This window comes from Leopardus geoffroyi, chromosome D2, assembly GCF_018350155.1.
Source record: "Leopardus geoffroyi isolate Oge1 chromosome D2, O.geoffroyi_Oge1_pat1.0, whole genome shotgun sequence".
Lineage (NCBI taxonomy): Eukaryota > Metazoa > Chordata > Mammalia > Carnivora > Felidae > Leopardus > Leopardus geoffroyi.
This window is the reverse complement of record NC_059334.1, coordinates 16101746-16125306: the sequence shown is the minus strand read 5'-3', so window position 1 is coordinate 16125306 and position 23561 is coordinate 16101746. Positions and strand designations below refer to the sequence as shown.

The following is a 23561-nucleotide window of genomic DNA, read 5'->3' as shown; positions in this document are numbered from 1 at the left end:
ACATATCCTCTAGACAGAACGGAGGTTATGCTTTTTTAAAAACATCATTTTGCTCGGATGTGAGTAAGAATCACTGGGGTGTGTGGGGGTGGGGGGGGTGGGGGGACGCACCAATGCTCAAGTCCATCCCAGGTCTCTGGGATTCGCAAACTGCACGGTAGGGCCAGAGAATTTCCGCACTTAACAGGCTGACCGCGAGGCACCACGCGGGCTGAGAACTACCAGCTTACGGACTCTTGTGCTCCTCTGGGCTGGGCGTGCGGCGGGGACGTGTACCGGCAACAGCTAACACCCAGACCAGCTTCTCTGCCTTTAGGAGAGCACCCTTCACAGTCTTCAGGGTCTCCCCACCCCGGGCCAGCACACACACAGGCACCCTGCCCTCGGCCCAGCGCTTACTGTTTTAGGATGAAAAAGGGAAATAACCTCTGGGGAGTGCCAGGAACTCTCGGTGGCATTCTGCATAATTTCTGCTTCTTCTACAAGCGGATGTAGGTACTATTATCCTCCACTTTAAGGGAAGGAATTAAAGGTAAAGCAGTGCGTACAAAGTACCGCGAGCAGTGGGGCTGGGCTCTAAACTCAGGTCAGAGAACCACTCTTTTACCAACACCCCCAAATCTTCCAGCGGTAACTACTTTGTACACGAGTCTTCGGGGAGGGATAGTCAGAAACAGGCTCGGGATTCTGAGGCACACGTATGGCCTTTTTTTTTTTTTTTTAAGGTTTCTTTACTTATTTTTGAGACAGAGAGAGAGTGAGCAAGCGAGTGAGTGCACAAGCAGGGGAGGGACAGATAGAGAGAGAGAACCCAAAGCAGGCTCTGTGCTGTCAGTGCAGAGCCTGGCATGGGGCTCAAACTCACAAGCCATGAGATCATGACCTGAGCCAAAATCAAGAGTCAGATGCCTAACCATCTGAGCCACCCGGGCGCCGCACATGTATGGCCCTTTGAAATCACCAAAGCAAGCGCCAATGCCTGGTCTCAGGCACCCTGGGGGAGGGAGTGTTTCCAAGATCTTGGAGGAGAAGAAATGTTTTAGCCCTGAAGTAACTACTTCTGCTAGCAAAGAGCCGAAATGGCCACGCCATCCACCTCTGAGGCTGGGATTAATTAAGCTATGGTTCCGGCAGGGTCTGGATGCGGTTTTTAAGGGGAAATTGAGGAAATGTGTAATCTACAATGTTGAACGCTCAGGCATTTCATTTTTCAAAGCAGGAAAAGAGGCAATTATTTCTTACAGAAACTACCTGAGTGAAGACAGTGGAAATATAATTAGAAAAAGGAAAAAGGATAATTATGGGGTTAGAGATAATAATTGCAAAACAAAGATATTTCAGGAGAAGGTGTTCTGCTGAAATAGACCCCGCGGAATAAAGCATCAGGGATGGCAGGCTCACCTGTAACACACGTTTTCGGTACACGGATTGTGCACTTTGACTATGACAAAGACGTGCTGAAAGTGAGACCGGATGCTTCGTGGAGTGAAAGGAAGTGCTCCGGGTTCTTGGAAGACAATGGTCACAATGTCATTTCCGATATGCCTTTTCCTCAGAAGCTGCGGTCAAGAAAGCGAACACACAGAGTTACCAACACGGTTTTCCGTAAAAACCCGATGTGTAGAAACACACAACTCACTCGTCTTTCCATCAAAACGAATTTTTTTTTAATGTTTGTTTTTGAGCGAGAGAGAGACAGCGTGCGAGGGGGGAGGGGCAGAGAGGGAGACACAGAACCCGACGCAGGCTCCAGGCTCTGAGCTGTCGGCACCGGAGCCCGACGCGGGGCTTGAGCCCACGAACCGTGAGATCGTGACCTGAGCTGAAGTCGGACGCTTAACCGACTGAGCCCCCCGGGCGCCCCTCATCTTTCAGTGTCAAAGCAGTGATTCGCAAAGCCAGAGTCTTTCTCTGGGAGCTAGCGCTCCTCAGTATGACACAGGAAGAACAAAATGGGCTGCGTCCGGAACGTCTAGGAAAAAAAAAAAAAAAAGGCCTAACCAAGTTATTCCTTTACCTTAAAATTCAACTTGCGTTCCCTCTGCTTTTCACCTTGGATCTTTCCTACCCTAAAATAACAGCACGCGAGAGCTCAGAAACTTTCAGGGATTTTATAGTGTAAGTTCTTCAACTTAAAGTAAGGAGACAGTCCAAGAGAGGGTAATGATTTGCTAAAAGCCCTACACCGGTGTGTTAGGGCCTTAGCCTGTGTCTCCACATGCATTTCTGCAACACTATTATTTTGGTGGCTAATATATTCAAACTAATTAACTGAAATCTAACCTTTCAAATATAATTCGAAAACACAGAATTCTACCAGATTAATGGCTGGAAAATGCAATGGGGTATAATCTTATAAATTACAAACGTGGCAGGAGAGAAGGAACCCCAGAGCAGTAACAGTCTATGTTTTTAAGTTTCTTTGTTTATTTTGAGAGAAAGAGAGGCAAAATATGTAAGTGGAGGTGGGGGGGGGGGGAAAGGGGGCGGACAGAAAAAGAGACAGGAGGAGAGAGAGAGTCCCAAGTAGGCACAGAGCCCTATGTGGGGCTCGAACCCATGAACCGTGAGATCGTGATCTGAGCCGAAACCAAGAGTCTGACACTTAACCAAACGAGTCACCCAGGAGCCCCCAGAGCAGTAACATCTTAACAGCAATTTCATTTTTGATGTTCCTTTTGCCTAGAACGTTCCCTTCCACCCCCAGTTTCTCCTAGACAACTCACTTAGGGCTCTCGTTAGGTTTCACCTCACCTGAAAGGAACTTTCTTGACAAGCCTACCTTGGCACGCCACCCTGACTGATGCCCAGGCCGATTTCTAGTACATTAGTTGCCATCGTCTGTGCTGTTGACTGACTTGTGCATCAGGTCATAATGTCCAGAAGGGCAGGAGACCTGTCTCGTAGACTTCTGATTTCCTAGTTTCTAATGGCCTGTCCAGGACATAGCCGACACCCAGTACACATTTGCTGAGTGAATAAATGGGTGATAGAGATAAGCGATCACAGGCACATAACACTCTGCAATAAAACTGGGATCACACCTTTGAATGTATGTCGATAAATCCATACACAAAAGCCCTCTCTAAGTTTATGCAAGTAAAACCATAGCATCTGTGCTCACAAAGTTTGTGATCTTCAGTTTTAATAGATACAATAATCTTTATAGGAGTTGGTGATGTCACTGCGGGAATGAGATAATCTCAGGTAGTAAATCTCTCTTTACTAGCAATAATAAAGACAACGAGCTTGCTCTTAAATTTATTTGGCACCTATAGAACATACCTCACCGTAAAGAGCATTACGTTCAACTCTTAAAGCCTTTGAAGCCCAGACACGAAAAGGGTTTCATTGTCAGGCCCCTGACTTGTGATTTAGCACGATAAAAGGTCTGGAAGCATGGGGACGAAACGTTCAAATGTTCCTTCTTCCCGAGTTCTCTACATGCCAGTTAAATGACCGAGTCACAGGCTGAAAAACTCCCAGTTAAATCAGCCTGGCTAAAGTCATATGCACAAAAAAGCCCACCTTACTGTCTGGGTCAAGTATCGAAACATACACGAATATATTTTAACACAGACCCAATGGACCATCTGTAGTTTTAAAAATGTTTGCAAAGTAAGTTAAAATGTGCCATTGTGGGCGCACGTGAAAAAAAATCTGTAGCAAACTAGGTCCTACACGGTATGTGGTTATTTACCCATACTACAGATGGACACAGACGAGAACCACAATAAGCGTTTCAGGTAAGGAAAAGAAAATGGAAGGAAGGAGAACTCTCTAAACCAAACATCAATAGCTGAAAATTGCACTAGCTTAAGATGTTCTTCCCTCATCTCCATAATAACTGAAATAGGATTCATAGGTACTATAATAGGACAAACAGGGAAATCAGGAACAAATGAAACGATTAAAAGAACGATCTTAAATACCTAACATCGTGTGCACCAGATCGGCTGAATGTGACACACAACAGCTGACACCATACTTTTAAAACATTTTTTTTTCTAAGTTTATTCATTTATCTAGAGAGAGAGAGAGAGAGAGAGAACTGGGGGAGGGGCAGAGAGAGAGAGAGAAAAGGAGAGAGAGAGAATCCCAAGCAGGCTCTGAGCTCCACAGAGCCCGATATGGGGCTCGAACTCACATACTGGGAAGTCATGACCGGAGCTGAAACGGAGAGTCGGGTGCTCAACCGACTGAGCCACCCGGCGCCCCAGCTGACACCATACTTTACTCGATATCCTTGAAACACAAGAGTTCTCAGATTGACAGAAAGATGGCGGTCAGGATGGCCAAGGCCACAGAGTGAATTCTGTAGCCCTTCCTGCCTGTGGGGCTGCTGCGTTGAACTTGACCCTGGCCAGCCCTCTCAAATTAATCAGGCACGAACTCATTAGTCGGTGCCTCCTTGCTCTGCTGCGGGAGCAACAGCAAACTGGACAGCTACTCCCATCCATTTTCTCCTCGAGCAAAGGGAAGACCGGGTCCAATTCTACACTTCCCACCACAGGAACACGGAAAGCCCAACTTCAGGGCTGGTTCCCTTGACAACACGTCCCTTCCTAAGCACATTCTTTGGCTCTGTAACAGGGCCAAAAATGTTTTTAAAAGTCTAGTTAAGGGACGCCTGGGTAGCTCAGTCGGTTAAGCGTCCGGCTTTGGCTGAGGTCATGATCTCGCGGTTTGTGAGTTCGAGCCCCGCGTCGGGCTCTGTGCTGACAGCTCACAGCCTGGAGCCTGCTTTGGATTCTGTGTCTCCCTCTCTCTCTCTGCCCCTCCTCCGCTCGCACTCTGTTTCTCGCTCTCAAAAATAAATAAACATTAAAAAAAAAAAAACAAAAAAACAAGTAAAAGTCTGGTTAATTTAACCACGGTTGCAAAATGTACTTGGTGAGACAGTAAACTGTTTGGCCGGGTGGGGGAAAAAGGAGAGTCCTCAGCAAAGTAAAATCTGAAGCTCTTTGCAAGAGAATAAAATAAAATAAAATAAATTAACACCTTGCCCATTAACAGGATGCTTGAATTTGTTCAGAGGCTAAAAGAAATAGAACATCTGGCAGGGTAACAGAAATATTCACTGTTTTCCAGGATCTTGCCAAACATTAAATAACCTTAAGTAATTTTTCAAACTTCTTATATAAAGGAAAACAGTTTTCTTCAGTTGTTACTGCTGTTTGTCTTCTCACTGGTCAGTGAAATTCTGTGCGATCAGAGTCCGGAACGGGAAGGGGAAAGAGTGTGGCAATCCAGCAAGATATGAAGGCAAACCCATGGGTGACCAAGACCCCTAGGGCACGATTTGTCTCAGGAATGCAGGACCGATGCCTTCTAGCACTAACTGCTCCTTTGAACATGTGAAGCACTTTTCAGTGCCAAGAGAACCGTCTTCGTGTCTTCGACTGCAAGAATGAGTTAATAAATATTGTGTTAGATAGGGGCGCCTGGGTGGCTCAGTCAGTTGAGTGTCTGACTCGCGGTTTCGGCTCAGGTCATGATCTCATGGTTTGTGGGTTTGAGCCCCGCATCAGGCTCGGCACTGATGGTGCGGGAGTCTGTTTGGGATCCCCTCTCTCTCCCCCGCTCTCTGTCCCTCCCCCACTTGTGCTCACTCTCTCTCTCAAAATAAACTTATTAAAAAAAGATCTTTTATTAAAAACATATTGTGTTAGACAGATTCACACAATCCTATGAAATGCCCAATGCTTCATTCAAGCAGTGAAAGAGGACAATTAGAGTGAAATGTGACTCTTCACCCAGTTCCATAGCAAAAAGCATCCAGATGCCGCAGAAATAGGAACCTTAGGGTTTATGCTCAATCCCATCGCCAGCCTTCACGGCCTCACAGGACCGGTTTTAACTTGGGGCACCAATTAAAAGCAAGTGCAAACAATGGTCCAGTAGCCACACCTTGGTCAAAGGTGGCAGAAAGTTAAGTCAGATCTACTGGCCTCTGTGCAAACAGGTTCGTTTGTTGATTTTCTTTTTTTTTTTTTAAGCAAAGTAAGAAGAAGCATTTTGCACCTAATTCTGGAGGGGAGTGGGAAGCAGGCTGTACAATGTGAAAGAAATGCAATTGATATGTGGTTCAGAAGTCTCTGAGAGTCAGAATTAGTGAAGAGAAAAATTTAATTTGAAACTGGAAAAGGCCGATCTCCAGAGAGAGACTCCGGTCTTAAGAAGCAAAGATGTGAAAATCAGCATGATTTCAAAGAGAAAACTGCACCATTAAATGATTACAGTTTACGTTCTGAAATTCAAAGAGATGAGCCCAGAACGGAGCAAAAAATGACATGTATCCCTGTGAAAACCAATCACAAGTTCTGGGTCTTAGTCCTTGGATTGGAATCTCATGTCCCATCATTAGGAACAGGGTTGACCAAGAGTCCTTTGACCCCATCCTTCCCACCTCTCTGACCTTATCGTGCACCCCTTTTCCCCTCCCAGATAGCTACCTCATCCCTCCAACAACCCAGCTTGTTTCTGCCACAGGGACTTTACACTTGCTACCCTCTTGTGTGGGAAGTTTCTCCCCCTCACACGAAGGGCTAGCTTCTCCCGCGTCAGACACCTTCCTAATTTTGCATGTGTTCACACAACACCCACACACACATGCATGCACACACACCCTCACGTACTCTGTACTCAAGACTCAACACCAGCGGTTAGAATTTTGTTTTGATTTTTAAGAGACATCTAGAGTTTCCTGTGGAAAGTAGAAACAGGAATGTAGAACAGTAGTATAATAAGAAAGAGGAGGAAACCTATGCACATGACCGCATAAATACCAAAGATCTGTATCCAGGGACGGAGGGCCTTGCCCACCGCTCCCCACACACAAAAAAGTGAACACCAGGGCAACTAACCACTCTTAGATCAGCAAGATCGTATCGAATTCAACTACAGTTTTGAAAATTCATCACTGATACACGTTATACAACCGATTTAAAAATACTGCATAAACTATTTACTGCAAAACATTATATAAAACAATTTTACCAATAGGAAAAGTAAATGGACAAACCAGTTGAGCAAGCAAGGCGGAATATTCTGCAAATAGAGAAACAAAATTAACCAAGAATGTGGATTTTTAAAGTGAAGATAAGAGGTTGGGGCACCTGAGTGGCTCAGTTGGTTGAGCGTCCAACTTCAGCTCAGGTCATGATCTCACAGTCCGTGGGTTTGAGCCCTGCGTCAGGCTCTGTGCTGACAGCTCAGGGCTTGGAGCCTGTTTCAGATTCTGTGTCTCCCTCTTTCTCTGCCCCTCCCCCGTTCATGCTCTGTCTCTCTTGTCTCAAAAATAAACATTAAAAAAAAAATTTAAAAAAATAAAAAAAAATAAAGTGAAGATAAGGGGAGGAATATGAAGATACAACTATTTCCTTTTTTAAATTTTTTTTAACGTTTATTTATTATTGAGAGACAGAGAGACACAGAGCATGAGCAGGGGAGGGGTAGAGAGAGGGGGAGACACAGAATCCGAAACAGGCTCCAGGCTCTGAGCGGTCAGCACAGAGCCCGACGCGGGGCTCGAACCCACAAACCGCGAGATCATGACCTGAGCCAAAGTCGGTGGCCTAACCAACCGAGCCACCCAGGCGCCCCGAAGACACAACTATTTCTGATACTGGGTCCTACCAACCCTATTGTAAGCAATCGTTCTTATTGTCTGGTATAAGTACACATTGCTATTTAGGGCCTGGGGATAAATCTAATCGTGGAATGCTGCATAGGCATTTTACTCTTCCAAAAGATTCCATATTATGATTTATACGTGAACCCAACTGCAGTCAGGACCGGTTCGTATTGCACTTAATGAGGTAGATTCCTCCTGCATGTGAACGGTTCCTTAACAGTTCCAATTAGGACTAACAGAAGTGCGTGCACAAACCCCTTAAGGCAGGCCGGCCATTTATCCAAATTATATGGAGACAGGGTTGCAGCCTGGCTCAAACCTAACAAGCTGTGTCTCCATGACCTCTGTCGAGGTCAAGTCCGTCCCTAGTCTAAAACCAGTATTCTTCAAACGGAATCTCAGAGACCTAGGAGCGTGGACTTATTCCTTACGTATCCAAGGGGCTCGGACACCTCTTCCAAGCAGAGCAGTTTACCATTGACGCGTGCATTTAAAAAAATAATAATTGACGATGCGCCAGGCACCATGCTCCCTTCCTCCATTTTATGTACTTAGACTGAAGAAAAGGTCTGTCTGCCAAAGTGAGGACCGAAACTCATTTGTGGGCTTCTTTCCACTGATAACATCCCACGACAGATGACCCATGATCTGTCTACAGGACAAGCAGACGGGGAAGCACGCAGGGGTGTCAGCCCTGGGAAAAGAGACCCGGGTGCCAGACTGACCCAGAGAGAAGGAGGGGTCTTCAGGGAAGAGAGGAAACCACTCCAAGAGCAGGCTTTCTTATCATTCCCTGGGGCTGGCTAGGTTTTCTTTGTAAGAGTCCTGCATTCCAAACACCAAACTCTTTTGCAACAGGGGTGAACTCTCTAAAGACTTTTAATGCGTCCTGCCATCAGCGTTCAGCTTGATTTATTACGAGAACAAACACAAGAAATTATATCTGATGTGGACGAGTCTGGGCCAGTTAAATAGTCACAACTACCATGGTGCTAATGAGGCCAAAGTTCCAGGCACAATTCATGTACAGGCCAGCTAAGTGCTAGGTTCTGTGGCCTCAAACTGCACTCATGAGCCCAGCTGGTCGTTTCAGACATTTCTACCCCTGGTATTAACAAAATCTGTAGGCATGGGTGGGTGGGTGGGTGGGTGGGGGATGCGGAGGGAGCCGGTACAACCCAGAACAAATCTGGGACGTACGTGTGCCAAGACTACACGGTGCCATCATTTTTATCCACAGACAGAATATTCTGGTAACAACCCAGGATGAGCAAAATACTACATGCCAAAGTAAAAATAATCTTCTGAGACTCTTGGTAAGTTAGCCCCTTACTTTCTCAACTCCAGGCCTTAGGTGGTTCGTGACAGATCCCTACGCCTGGGAATAGGAAAATAAAATGCAAATTAAGTCATTTAAAATACTTGTGCTTTATTATCTAATAAATGGTGAAAAACAGTCAACTAAAACTTAATCGAACACACGCTGTGCCGGGCACTACGAAGTGCTTTGTATGTAGTAGCTTGTCTAATTCCAGTCACCACCCACGAAAGGTTCATTCATTCACTGAACAAATATTTACTGGCCGCTTACCATGTTCTGGGTATGGTTCTGGGCGCACAGGGACACCTCAGTGAAGAAATGAGATCAAAGCCCCCGTATTCAGGGATAAAGGAAACTACAGCAGAGAAAATTTTGCCCAAGGTCCCAAAGCGAGGAGCTGGGACTCAAATCCAGATAGTGTGGCCCCAGAATTCCTGCTCGTAACAACCACCTACTTCTGCTGAAGCTGTTTTTCCACCTAGAAGCAGGAAGCCTCAAAGAGGACCCTAGAGTCACAGAAATCTGACAGTAAGAGGGAAACGCTATGTACCATCTAGTCCAAATATCATGCGTGCCCCATCTCCCCGCTGCCAAACCCGCGGAAAATATCTCTAAAACACAACGTTCTTGGGGCACCTGGTGGCTCAGTAGGTTAAGCATCCAACTTCAGCTCAGGTTGTGGTTTCACGGTCTGTGAGTTCCAGCCCCGCATCGGGCTCTGTGCTGACAGCTCGGAGCCTGGAGCCTGCTTTGGATTCTGTGTCTCCCCCTCTCTCTCTGCCCCTCCCTGCTCGTGCTCTCCCAAATAAATAAAACATTAAACAAAATTTAAAATCCAACGTTCTTTCCCTCTGAGCCTAGGTGCTGCCCCCCAGAACCCTTCTGGACACAGTGCTCCAAGCAGCCACCGCCTGCCATCTGAACCACGTCCCCATTATACAATTATCGAATTTCCTGAGAGGCTAAGACCTCACGCAAAGCCACAAGGCAAGTGGCCGGGTGTGGCGAATTCGGCATACGTCCACTGACCCTGATCTCCACTCTTCACCATCCCCTTTAGATTATGAATACTTGCCCACACAGAGGTTAGTGCACAGATTTCCCAGTGGACCACACTGAGGATCATACGGATTCCAGACACAATAAGAACACTTAAAAAAGCAAAACAATTTTACAGTTTTCTACCATCAGCATAATGACCCGATGTCATGGATCCTCACTCAAGTTCCAAAAATAAAAACAGCAACAACAAAAAAACTCAAAGAGGTAACAGGGAAGCTTAAAGAAGTCTTTAAGCTACAGAGTCTGTAATGTGCAGTATTAATTTACAGGTTTGTTTGGTTTTTTTTAATTTCCAGTTTGGGAACTTTAAACGCCCCCCCCCTCCTCCGTCCCCCACTCCCCAACCCCCATCCCTCCATCTACTTTCCTGTGTGTATAGGGCTTTAAGGATAGTTTCAGTGAAAAAGTCAGGTACGGAGAACTCATAAACCCAGATTTCAAATGCCACGCAACAGAAAGGGGGCAGGGAAAGCCTGGTTCAAGTTCTGCTAACAAAGAGCAAAGCCCAGCAGACTTCAGATTCCAGAGGCTGCCAGATGGGAAATGACGAGGCCAATCCAGTTTGGAGTCCGATGGCTCAAGTAATTAGGGAGCTGGAAGGGCTTTGTGGTTTGAACAGTCGATGACCGGGGTCAAAAGGCACTGGCTCTACTCTGGCTAACGTACTGACAGATTTCTTGGCCTGAAGAAGCCCTATCGGTTTTCCGAGCAACAACTCACACGGAGTTTAATTCCTGAATGGTTCACAAGTATCTGCCGGGCAACTGCACTGCTCTAAATTAAGCTTCTTAATATCGAGTGAATCCGTGTGGCATTATTCCAGATAACTGTTTTTTCGAGAGCTAGAAATCCTTTAGGTTAAAACATCGATACATACATACGTGTGGTCCAGGGATTGTAACTCTTGTCTCTTAAAAACACATACAGATATGCGATCGAAAGAAAGATCTTCTGATGGTGGTGGGAAGGAATCTGATTATTGGGAAACACTTCGGATCATTCAGGAAGGACAAGGGATTGAGGTGAAGCATGAGGCAAGTGGCCAGAAAATCCAGCTAGCAACGAGAAGGAAAAGTCAAAGAGGAGCCGTCTCTGCTGCAAAGTGCTGGGCTGAAATCAGGGGCCTGCCTTCTCAGCCCGGCTGTCGGATCTAAGGTGGTTCTTGCAATTACTGATAGGGACAGTGCAAGTGGTTTCTGTGCAAGACGGGTGTTTTGACTACCTTCATGTGTTTTACAAGCATTCAAAAAAAAAAAAAAAAAAAAAGAAGAAAACGTCTCTGCTGCAATCAAGTTTCATTCATTGAACATATACTTATTGAGCAATTCCTATGCAGTCCCTGGTACATCAATGTATTTACAGCAAAGGAGTGCGGTTACGTGACGTCAGAAATAAACTGCCTAAGCATGAAACCAAACTTTGTTTCAACTCCCGATTTAACCAAATGCAATCAAATCACTAAAATGCAATCGTGTCACCAATAAGTTCTAAGATCCGTGCTTTCAGTATTTTCTGTAAGTAAGTTATCCACCCATATGCAGAAACCCGGGCTCAGGTTACTTACCCAGCTCGCTCACTTATAACGAACACAGCCGACACGAGTTTCCATTAAGATTTTGCCTAGCGGGCAATAAAGGTGTGTGCAGAAGAGTTTCCAAGTTTTATGAGGAAAAAGTGCAATATAACTTATGCAGAAATACTCCGGTTTAAAGGCCAAATACTTCCCAATGATAAAAGAGTCAAAGTAATATTATTAACGCCATTCAAGAATCCGCCCCCCGCCCCCGCAAGTGATTCTTTGCAAATTCTCACGACATGAAGCCCCTCAGTGGGCTGACCTGAGATCCGGAAAGAGGAGGGTGGACCTACCTGCTGTCTGTTGTTGGGCATGTGGGGAAGCATGGTGGACACGTGGAACATGACTTCATAGTCTTTGTACGTCGTGTAGAGGGAGTGAGTTCCTGTAGAATCAGCTAAAAACAGAGGATGATGACAAAAATAAGCCAGGCAAGTGCGAAAGTCAGCGATGTGACACTTAGAAGGTCGTTTTGCCAAAGGCAATTCAATTGCAAGCAACAAACCACCCAAGCACAAACCACAAGTGTCCTGGGTGGCCACTCTGCTCTCTCGCTGCATGCTGTTCCTGCCACTTCTAACCCGTGTCTAGCGGCCACCCTGCCCCACTTGGGTGTGTGTGTGTGTGTGTGTGTGTGTGTGTGTGTGTTTATGGTTAATTCTTGCGTGATTCTTGGGCACCTGATCTTCCAGAACTCAAAAGAATGAAACGGGACTGAGTTAATATGGAAATGAGAACAAAATAATATTCAGGATTTCTTTCCCTGAATGATGTAATTAATTTTCTTCTCTTTTCAACAGGCAATGTAACGATGAAGTCCTGTGATTAAGACGGCACAGAACGAAGGTGGTCTCTTACTGTATATTTTGCACTGACACGTCAGAAACCATGACATGCGAGCCCGTCTTAATCATACAGCTGTTCACCTTCTGAAAAGCAGAATGATTCTTTGCAAACTCAAAATCTATCTGTATTACCAATAGATGATCACAGACGCAGAGTGTCAGGAACCTGAACCAACACAGTGACTGTAAAACACTTAAGTCACAATTTCACGGTGTAGTTTCGAACCACTTTGAATATGGATAAATAAAGACAAAAAGATACATGGAAAATAAGATGCAAACAGAATTCGGGGCCGCCTTTTTCAACCTTTGGCCAACATATAGGTTTATGTTTCTACTTTATAAACAAGAAACAATGCTATTCGGGGTCATTTAAAACGAAGTTTATTTCATTGTGTTTGTTGGGGAAGATCTAGGTAATCACCTTGGGTTAACTTTTTTTTTTTTCTTAATCTAAATATTTTAATTTACTTTAAAGACATGAATACATCTAGCATTTGTGGGCCTTTATGATTTTCTTCCTGAAGCCTGCAGTTTTTTTTTTTTTTTTTTTGAACATTCATTCTGACTCAGAAGCAGTCCTGAAAGTTTTTCTAGAAAAAGCATCACATACAGTTTTGCAGAGTCTGAGGAGGTACTCACAGAAGGCAACTGAATGGAAAAAGGGAAGAATTTAAAATGTTTACATACGGATACTGACAAATCAACTTGCAGATGGTAAGAGAGGATATTTCTCTAATAAGCTGTATATTTCTGGTCCCCAATAAAGCAATTTTCTCTTTTAACTACGTATTAAACACACATCTGTTACTTTTCGTAGGACTTCATGGAAAGTAACGTTCCATTCCAACTGGCTTGGCTAAAGAATGTGGCTTTGGCAGTGGGCAAGCATGGTCATAAGGGAGCAATGATTGTCTTCTTTTATGAAGAACTGACTGGCTAATAACAACATGAAGGCCAGGGGATGAGATAACCCAGCACATTCAATGACTCCCAGCACAACACACTGCTATTCAGATGGTTAAAATTCAGTTAGAGACATCCTTATAGGTAGTTAGTAGTCTAGACAACAGGTTTCAGCTTCAGGAAATTGCAGTGAAGGAAGAAAAATGCATTTTGGGGGGAAACATTTTTAAAAATATGATCACTGGGGCGCCTGGTGGCTCAGTCAGTCGAGCATCTGACTCTTGATTTCGGCTCAGGTCATGATCCCAGGGTCATGGGATCGAGCCCCGCATCGGGCTCTATGCTGAGCGTGGAGCCTGCTTGGGATTCTCTCTCTCTCTCTCTCTCTCTCTCTCTCTCTCTCTCTCTCTCTCTCCTCCCCTTTGCCCCACTCACACTCTCTCTCTCCACTTTCTCTAAAATAAAAAAAAAAAGATCATCATTAGTCTATCCCAAACAGTACTATACGATGGCCTTCTGAAATTATATATTCTGCAAGTTTTCATCATAAATATCAGTATGGTAATGGAGAAGGTAAACAGATGAGCTTGTTCAAGGATCTGCTGCAAATATTTCTACTGGGCAAGAGCGGCAGGCCATCATGGGGGAACCCAGTTTCGTCATTCTCTGCATCCAGACCGGAAGGGGCTGGGCTGCCCATGGCCTGGGGTCCGTACTCTGGTGAGCAGAGAGCATCTTAGTGGCTCATGATCATGTGATCCTACTGCGTTTCACTTTGTACCTGAGACAGAAAGAACCCGTTTCAAAGCCAGAAAGGACATCCCAGATACTCCAGCCCAACACTCTCAATTTTGCTTGTGGCCCGGATCCGAAGAGGGAGGACAGAGTGAAAGCTCCACCTCCCATAAATTTAAGAAGGAAGATTTTTTTGTGTGTGTTCCATGAAAGACAAAATTTTATCTGAGCATTTCATGAAATGTAATTCTTAGAAACTTCCTCTTTACTAAAGGGATGTCTTAGGCCTCACATCTCCCGGAACGCCTTACTCATAAAAATAACTTGGATTTGTTGATTATGAGAATCAATGCATCAAAATCTCGTTCTTACATTATCATTTCCCTGCGCAAAGGTGCTTAGTGCTACATCTGTGATGTAACAAGGACATCTCCTAGGTCATAAAAATTTAACGCCGATGTCCATTCTTACACGTAGGGAAACATTCACATTTTCTGTGTTGCAGTGTTACAGAATGGATGGACCAGAAGGTCTTACGGCATTTCCTCAATCCACCCTGCTGAAGAAAGATGGCGGGCATTCATGATAATGAATCCACATCAGCAGTGACTTTCCAGGAAGGATATCCCTAAGGGCAGCATGCCCGCACCTCTAGGGCGTGGGTGGTGGTTTGCACGCAAGGGAGTTGGCCAAGAAAAAAGAAGAAAAGTCCAGCAAGGTCTCACCGATTTTTCTGAAAATATGTGGATATTCACAGTGGGCGTCACAAATTATTCTACAGTCTTTACAGATCTGAGGCATGAGCAATAGGCATTCAAAACAACAGACTCCAGCCCTCGCATGTGTGAAGGACACACAGGGGCCCGCATACGAGTTAACACTGTCTCTCCAGGTCTTATCATCCATGTTCTAAACGTAACTTCCAAAAAAAAAACAAGATAAAAAGCCGGATCTGACGGATAGGTACACAAAGACCCAGCACCACCCTGATGTAGACAAGAATCAGTGAGGGTCCCAAGGTGACGGACGCTGGGGACACAGAGTCGTGGAACCTCAGATGGCCTCGCACGGATGCTCCCACGGGGAAAGGCCTCACTTCACTACCCCTACTAGGACTGGGTTGTGTGCTCTCCCACATCCTCCAAGTGTAGAAACTACCTGCTCGTGTTTGTTTGTTTATTTATTTAATGTTTATGTTTAAGAGAGAAAGTGAGAGACAGAGTGCAAGCAGGGGAGGGGCAGAGAGAGAGAGAGAGAGAGAGAGAGAGGGAGACACAGAGTCCAAAGCAGGCACCAGGCTCTGGGCTGTCAGCACAGAGCCTGACACGGGGTTTGAACTCACGAACCACGAGATCATGACCTGAGCCGAAGTCAGACCCTTAACCGACTGAGCCACCCAGGCGCCCCACTGCTCATCTTTTATTAAAAGAGCAAGCGGTTAATTGCTTGATAATAAGGAAAATTGTCCAAAATACACATAATTACTCTGGCTGATATTTTAAAGGCTGGTAGCAATAAAATTGAACAGCGTAAATATGAAGATAACATATTTAGAATGTATGAGGACCAGAAGGAACATGATTATCTAAATGAAGACACAAGACAAATGCGCACATCACAGGATGGCGGAGAGTCTGTGTTTTAAATCGGCACCTCAGAGCTAACGTGTGCCCCACTCAAGGGGACGTGGGTAAGGTCCCTGGGAAACAGGACGCATCCGTTTTTAACCACTGCTTCAATTCCCCAGTTAACATCGTGAAACCAGAAATGAACAGAACGGGCCCGAGACCATGGCAGGAGCGGATGCGGTAATATTCTGTCTTTTAGAAACGAACGCAGTGCGCGTCCTCGGTATATACTGGAACGAGGGTGCGGTAGAAGAGGGGAGGCTAAAAGGAAGAAGGAAATATTAAAAGATTCTTCGCGAAGCACTGGGGAATCTCTCTGCTGGTGTTACAAAAAATGAATTGACCTTTTGAGCTTTCTTGAGAAATGTGCCTCCTTTGCTCGTCTGAGGAAATCTAAACTCTATCCCGAAGAAGCTTGGCCAGGCTGCTGCTGGGGTCAAGAACGGGAGGGCATGTGATTGCTCACTTAGATTTATGCGGTATGCCTACCTCTGGAGGATTCGATTTGTGCACACACACAAATATGAAGCTTACTTTTATTGTCTAGCTGAGCTCGGTATTTGCTAAATCCTTTCAGCCGGACTCTCTGGCCCAGAAGATCAAGGAATTCTTCAAAAGCTGGTCCCGCCGTCTCATTGTTATACATCTCCTCCTCTGTGCTCTGGCCTGCTTTGCAGTAAAGGATCCCAATCTTGTGCTGAAAGCTCAGCTGAAATGGGGGGAGAAATGTAATTACTTGGCAAAGAGTATCAGACATGCTAACTTCTAGTAAGATTAAAACTACAGAGAGCAAGCCAGGACGATTCCCATAAGCAAATAAGCGAAAAGAGGAAGAAGCAGGGGTCACTGCACAACATGCTACAAACACACAACCCAGAAACCCCAAAATGCAGCTGGAGAAACGGCAGGAATCCTAAGAAACAGAATGTATAGAATGGCCATGTGGGATCGACCAGGTTTCCAAAATGGACAGACAAGTTGAGGCATCTACTTAAACATACAAGCATGGAAATACCTAATTTTATACCCTTCATATAATAAGAAGCATCATCTCCTAACTTAGGCGGGGAAAAAAAAAAAACCAAAAAGGCCACGACTTTAAAGTTTCCCCTCTCTGGTTCCTGATGCTTCTTTTGTTGTTAGTTGAACATTCAGAAAATATGAACGACTGTGATGAAAACACAAACCAAATTAAGGTCTGGTAAGGAGGGAATCCCAGGGGAAACTGTGATATATGTATATAAATAGAATAATGTTTTGTTCCCATAAAAATAACTCTGGCTATACAATTACAGTTATTTCTATGTTTTTGGCTATCCTGAAAAGAAAACATCTGCTAAATATACAAAAGCTGTAAAGAATTTTAATAGCGATTGAGGAGATCCTGCTGTGACCCTATCTTGCAGTCAATCTCTTATCAAGCTGGTAGCCAAAGGCTTGCTTTCTCAAGGCGGGGGAGAAACTGGAACCATTTTTACAGTTTTCTTATTATATCCAAAGAGAAACTACTCCTCACTCACGCAATCAGCGCATTTGATCTTACTACCGGCAATCTGAGCCTCAAAAACGGACAGATTATCAGACATCACCGGCTTCCTAAAGGCATCAATCCATAACACTGTTCACTTTCATTATCGAGCTATAAAAGAGAGCCTTTAATCAAAATTTACAGCTGACTCTCTGTAAAGTAAGGCAAAACGATACTCATTTCCCTTGAGCGGCAAAGCGATAAAAGCAGTCTCATCCACGTTACCTGATGACAACGTACAATCCAAGGAAGGTAGGAAGCCACCTGCCAGGGTGATCTAAGCAGCCCGTAGGAAGTCACCTCACTGCGCATTAGGATAAATTTAAAGCTGAACAGACAGTCAACCACAACTGCACAGTGAACACAGTGATTCGTGCCCTGAGGGTGGGGATATGAGATGCTGGGCACAAGCTATTTTCTAGCCACTATCGCGCATTTTACTGAACCAGTTCTTTAGGAGGGTCAAGTACAAAAATATTTCCCTTCATCCAGAGACTGAGGAATGTATGTTTCTGACCAACTCCCCAAATAAATGAGACACTGTATCTACTGCAAACGGACCATCGTCTAAAAAGTAGTACGAAGTGTAATAAAAACGTCTAATTTTACTTCATTCTGAACGCTAATTGTTCCTGAGTGACTCAGAAGACATTTCAGGATCTTACAGCATGCCAGGGAAACATGGGACTAGCAAGCATCACCCTGGACATTGGTGATCTCGGCGACCATCAGGATCCACCGTAATCCTGTAACAAGGCCTCAGAATGCCTGCTTCCCGGCCTAGATATCTTGTTGGTTTGATTTCTCTTTTGCCATCAGAAGACGACTTCACCTCTCTCCAGTTATTTGGCCCTAGCCTGTAGGAGAGTCTGCCAGAAATACACCGGGATGGTGAGCCCTGGCGTGTGTAACCCGGCGTCCCGTGGGCCCCAATGTCCCTGCATCCAGGCACCCGCGGCTTCCCCCGCAGCCAGTAGACAGGGCCGCACGGCCGCACGCTCGGTCCCGTTGGCCTGTCCTCTGCTCTTCAACCTGCCGCCCACGTCAAAGTGCTGCCAGGCCATGTGCCAACACCACCTGGCCGCCTCGTCTTGCGCGGCCCGGCCTCCGACGCCCCCTGGCTGCTCCAGAGGGGGACCACTTTCCCATCTTACGCTCCCACTCCTTTGGGAGGAGGCCCAGAGGAGCAAAGCTGCTTGGGGCCCCACGGTTTGGGCTAGTGCGGCCTCACGTCCGCTAAGCAGAGCCCTCACCCGACGGGCACAATTTCTCTCTGTGATTCCAGAGTCTCCTGGACTTGATATTCCTTGTGGACTCTCATTTGGGCAAAGGCCAAACACCCAGAGAACCGAACTCCCCTGGGCCTACCCCGCTGGCTGTGGTGCCGTCCACTTCACACCCTTCTCCCCAGCCGTCGGACAAGCCAGCCTGAGTCTAGACCCTGCCTGTGAATCTGCCCACCCTCCAAGAAGCCCCTGGGCCCACGGAAATTAGGGGATGTGCTCCAAGAGATTTCAAAGCCCACAGGTGCTCACGAGGGCGACCAGAGCTCTGCTGCAGGGAAAATGTCCCGTGGGACACGGACAGCCTGGCAGGGGCACCGAGCACGTTTACCGTGAGGAGGCCGCAAGATGGAACTACCTCTAAGGACTTCGAGCAAACAGTTGGGGCCGGCTTGCTACGGTGGCTGCCATTCCACTAAAACAGGAACAGAATGAAACGCCGTGAAGACACAGCTCTGACTTAAAGATTTTAACAAACCTCACGAAAACAGTCGAAACGCCATACGACCATCACTCCCCTTACGCTAGCAACAGACCTGCACACAGCTGGTAATGCACCCTGCAGTTAATCAGGGCACAGTTAAAGGGGGGATCCCACCCCCCAAGTACTAAAATGCCCAATTCTCGCGGAACAGGGTTTGTAGCCAAGCTTTCCAGACCTCGGGCCGCCCCCCTCCGCTCCGACCCATCCCGCCGTCCTTGCTTTAGCCATTCCGACTTGGGCAACGGCCAGTCCCACAGTCCTGGAGGGGAGCTCGGCCGGCTCTCAGGTGTCCACGCTGTCGCAGACCAGAAATCCCCGCTTGTTGAAACCGCATACTGCCTCAGTGCGGAGAGCTGGACATACAGACGGGCTGCTCAGACAGACAACCCAGCGAGGGAGGTCTCCTTTGGTTTCTGGGACTGGATAATGACTGACTGCTGGGTTCCCAAGGCCAGAAGCCCAGTCATCACTGACAAGAAAATTTAAATTTAAATGAAGGGGACAAACGCAAAGCTTCTGAATTGTCTTGCAAATAAACTGGAGTGTGCAGGGAAGCCCTTTCCTTCCAGGGCATTCTATTCTCTCCGGGTCTGTTTACTCCCAGCGAGCTTGCAGCCTCATTTATTTGGACCTGCGTGACTTAGAAGCAAGCATGGTATGCAAATCAACACCAATATCTAGGGTGGTGAAGGGACAAGAGGAAGGGACGGCTGGCCCAAGGACAAATTAGCCATTCTGCCCCAGAAGCCATGATCTTCTGAGAGAGGGAGCTGCCATGACTTACCTGAATTTTTTTTTTTTTTTTGGTCAACCTACATAATTTTAGAAAGCCACCTGTTACATAAATTAGGATAGTCTTTTAAAACAGGAAACATGGGATTTTAGAGGTTGACAGGTGAATTTATGCAGAGAAAGGAACAAAAGTTTCAGAGTCTCGCTTAATAGTTACTTACTTCCCTCGTCACTCTCCACGACTAACCTGTGCCCTGGACACAGCAGGTGCCCTTTCCGACCTTGTTGAGCCAGGGCGGGCTACAAACCCCAGGAGAGCAGAAGACGACAATATATCCTCTGAGTATTTTTTTCGCGATTAAAAACCCTTAAGAACAGTACCATATAACTGGCCCGTACCATTCCTGTGCAGATTTACGTTTAAGAAGGAGAATAAGAAGGGCGCTCCTTGGAATAAACTCTCAGACACTCTAACGGTTAGTGGCAACTTTTAAGGGTCCTTTAGAAACCAGAAAGTTAAAAAGGGCCGTCCAATCTCTTAGAGATGAAAATAAACAGCATCTCTTCCTCACAGAATACGGGAACCAGACACCATCAAGAGGTACGGAAAGTTTAACACCGCAATGTACACCATTAAGAAAGTATATCAAAGTCACACAAATACGCTTGCCAAAGAAAAAACACATGAAATACAACCAGAGCTAAAGAACGCGTTGGTTTACTTAAAAGCAGAACCCAATTTTCAAAGCATTAATTTTGACATCGCCCTATAAAAAGCACCTAAACTCTGGGTTAAAATAAAAAAATTGCCTGGCATAGCTTCTGGACCTATTCTGCTAAACAGGCATCCCAAATTCGTGCTTCATTTCGTGAGGAGATGGTCAACGGTAGCTGCTGTGATCGTCTCTCGGGGCCTTGAGGACTTTGGGATTCAGGCCCGCGGTTCATGGGCCATCTGTGGAATTTTCTAGAGCAGCCTGAGGGAACCACCTACCTCATCCGCCAAGACCCTGCTATACAGCAAGTACAGTGATATACTTTAAGGGGAGAACCGCATACACTGGCAACATAAAGGGACCCAGAACTACCGCATTCTCCCGTGACGTGCAACATCGTAAAAAGAAACATGAAAATAAGACGTGAAAGTTATTGCGATTCTTCTCAACAAGCCTGCTTGAACGTGACAGCATCTGGACCCGCACCAATACATCCATCATCCTTCCAAGATCGTGTTTCCCTCATCGGCTTCACGGACATCTCGTACATTCCACGCACTTTCCCGGTCATGATCACGGTCGAACCATCTTGTGGACCACGTGGTTTTACAAGTCAACTGTTCTAGGCTGGAGTTTTGGTTTGGTTTAGTTGTTTTTAATATGTCAGCCTTCCTGAGACAGACAGGTCCCAGGCTTATTCATTCTCAATGTTATGGTGGCTACTTCCTCCAGCTGATCATACAGAGTGCTAATTCCTTACGCAAAGTTCCTGTCTCAGCACTCTCAGAATTCCAGCGATCCGAGTATGAGCCACACTGGTGTTACTGGGTCAACCAAGAAACGCCTCGCATTCTCTCCAAAACGAGCAGAAAAATTTTCCTTAGCAAATTCAAGAAATACACATCACTAGTGTCTTTCTGCTTTTTCTGCTCATTTAAAATCAGTTGCATATATTTGGGTGCCTCCTTCTCAGTCTCCCCTTCCAAGTTATCTCGCATATGACACTTGAAAGACCTCTTTCTATCTTCCGCGCCACCGTCTCAAGCCTGCCTGTCATTAATTCTCTCCTGGATGATGTCAACGGACCATAATTGAACTCCAGGCCATCGTCATTCTTGATTGTCTCCAGCCTATCTCATTCCCTTCCAGCAGAATAATCTTCCTAGAATCCAGCTCTAGTGGATAGTGCCGTGTCCTACCAAAAAGCTTCCATGGCTCCCTACCGCCTCCTGAATCGAGTGCAAACTCCTTAGCCTAGCTCTAAGTTTCAGCATACTTTTTGTTGTTGTTGTTTAAACTACAACCACCCTAGATGTGCCCGTCTTATAAAGAAACTAGTCATAGTTCCTAAAGCGGCCAACTACTCACATCTCCCTCCTGGAATTCTACCCAAGTCCCAGCTGCGATGCTACCTCCCTTCAGGAGGTTTGCCATCCGGTGTGTTATTCCTTCTTTTCCCAAGGCACACTCACTGCCCGTAAACCTCTCCAAGATCCACCACCGTATTTATTCTTCCCTGCAGAGGTTTTATGCTCTCGGTCTTACCATCCCCACCGGGCGAGGGGCTACGTCTTAACTTCAGTCTTCCCAAGGCACGCTGTCCACTCCTACCTGTTAGCGTGGAACGCCTCGTGCACAGCGGACACGAATAAATGCTAGTTCGGGGAAAGGCGCGATGTGAGTTTTTTAAAACCCCGGAAGAAACACCACCGATGTCTAATAATCATGAATCAGATGTGGTCTCGCTAGCCGGGTCCGGGCAAGTCCCAAACATTTAGAAACGCAGACACAAAGTCATACCCCAAACACAGAGTCTCGCACGCTGTACATACCCCTTGTTCATCCAGCTTGAGCAGCTGCTCCGAGACCTTGGGTGAATTCGAAGCCTGTCTCAGGCACTGAATGCTCAGCTCTGGAATGACGTACTCCAGAACTTCTTTGAGAGGTAGTCCCCGCGCGGTCCCGTGCCTGGCGGTGGAGGGTATGGCGTCTTCCAAAATCGCGCCGCGCAGGGTTGTAAGCTGCAGGGGCAAAACAGAAGGCTTCAGAACGTCACGGAAGAGTTCGTGCTTACTCCTGGTTACTTCTCTGAGGCACAAGTTTTGAGCTGCCTTGCAGAGGAAGGAAAGGAGGTCTCCTTTCCGAGAGGAGCAGGGGAGACGACAGCTCCCGACTGGCGGAAGCAAAATCAGCACAGCCTCTAAACAACAAAAGTGCACGGGGCTGGGGGGCTAAGCCGGGAGGGGGTTGCAACAGACGTGGGCCCGCAGAATGGGGGCGGGGGGGGGGGGCAGGCCGAGCGCTGCTGGGGAAACGGACGTCCCCACCGCTCTCAGACGCAACAGGACGTCGACACAGAGGAGCAGCTGGAGGTCACGGGGCTGGGCCTGGTCACCGGCACCCCCTCCGGCCCCTCCTTTCTCTTTCCCTATTGCCCTACTATTCCACACCAACGTTTCTTCCATTCCTTTCTCTTTTTCTATTTAACTTTCCACTGCTGACCGGTCCTGAAGCTGAATGGGGATATCCGGTGACAGGCCCGGGCAGGGTGATTCAGGGCTCTGAGGATTCCTCACTCTCACATGTTACCCCATGACTCGTGAGAGGTCCTCAGGTCTCTGAGGCACGCACGGGCTCGCCGTGCTGACATACGCCGCAGAGGGGAAAGCCCGGCAGCAACCCGCTCTGGCTGTACCCACCCTGACTCTGGGAAGAGAACTGTCAGCATGCAAGAGAGGCGGGGTGAGGGCTGCAGCAACGACGTCTGCCATGCGTGTCACGCTCTAGAACACCACCGCCCAGCAGAGTTTGGGGCAACGGCGAGACTGCGCTCATCTGCGCCAGCTGATGTGGGAGCCGTGTTGGCTCCACGTGGCTACTGGGCACTTGTGACCAGCGGGTCTTCGCAATTCCATTCCGTTACTTTCGACAGCCACGTGCGGCTCATGGCTACTGAACGGGACAGCACGGGTCTATAACTTCAAACCTGGCACCGTGAGAGAGGGACTCACCTCCTGTCTATGCTGCGTAGAGCCCGCCATCGCCGGAGCACCTGGCCAGAGCCACTCTGGTACACGGCCTCGTGCACACACAGGAGACTGGCAAAGGG

The 23561-nt window shown here is 46.7% G+C and overlaps 1 protein-coding gene across 6 annotated transcripts in view; it reads right to left on the bottom strand.

The window, feature by feature from the left end:
* Window positions 1-23561, bottom strand: part of SIPA1L2 (signal induced proliferation associated 1 like 2) — a 224760-nt gene that overhangs the window by 64956 nt on the left and 136243 nt on the right. For all 6 annotated transcript variants that reach the window (XM_045437350.1, XM_045437353.1, XM_045437354.1 and 3 more), the window contains exons 5-8: window positions 22285-22473; window positions 16244-16418; window positions 11889-11992; window positions 1402-1559 (exon numbers count right to left, since the gene is read on the bottom strand). In XM_045437350.1, coding sequence (XP_045293306.1) covers window positions 1402-1559; window positions 11889-11992; window positions 16244-16418; window positions 22285-22473 — 626 coding nt within the window. The remainder of the gene's footprint in view (window positions 1-1401; window positions 1560-11888; window positions 11993-16243; window positions 16419-22284; window positions 22474-23561) is intronic.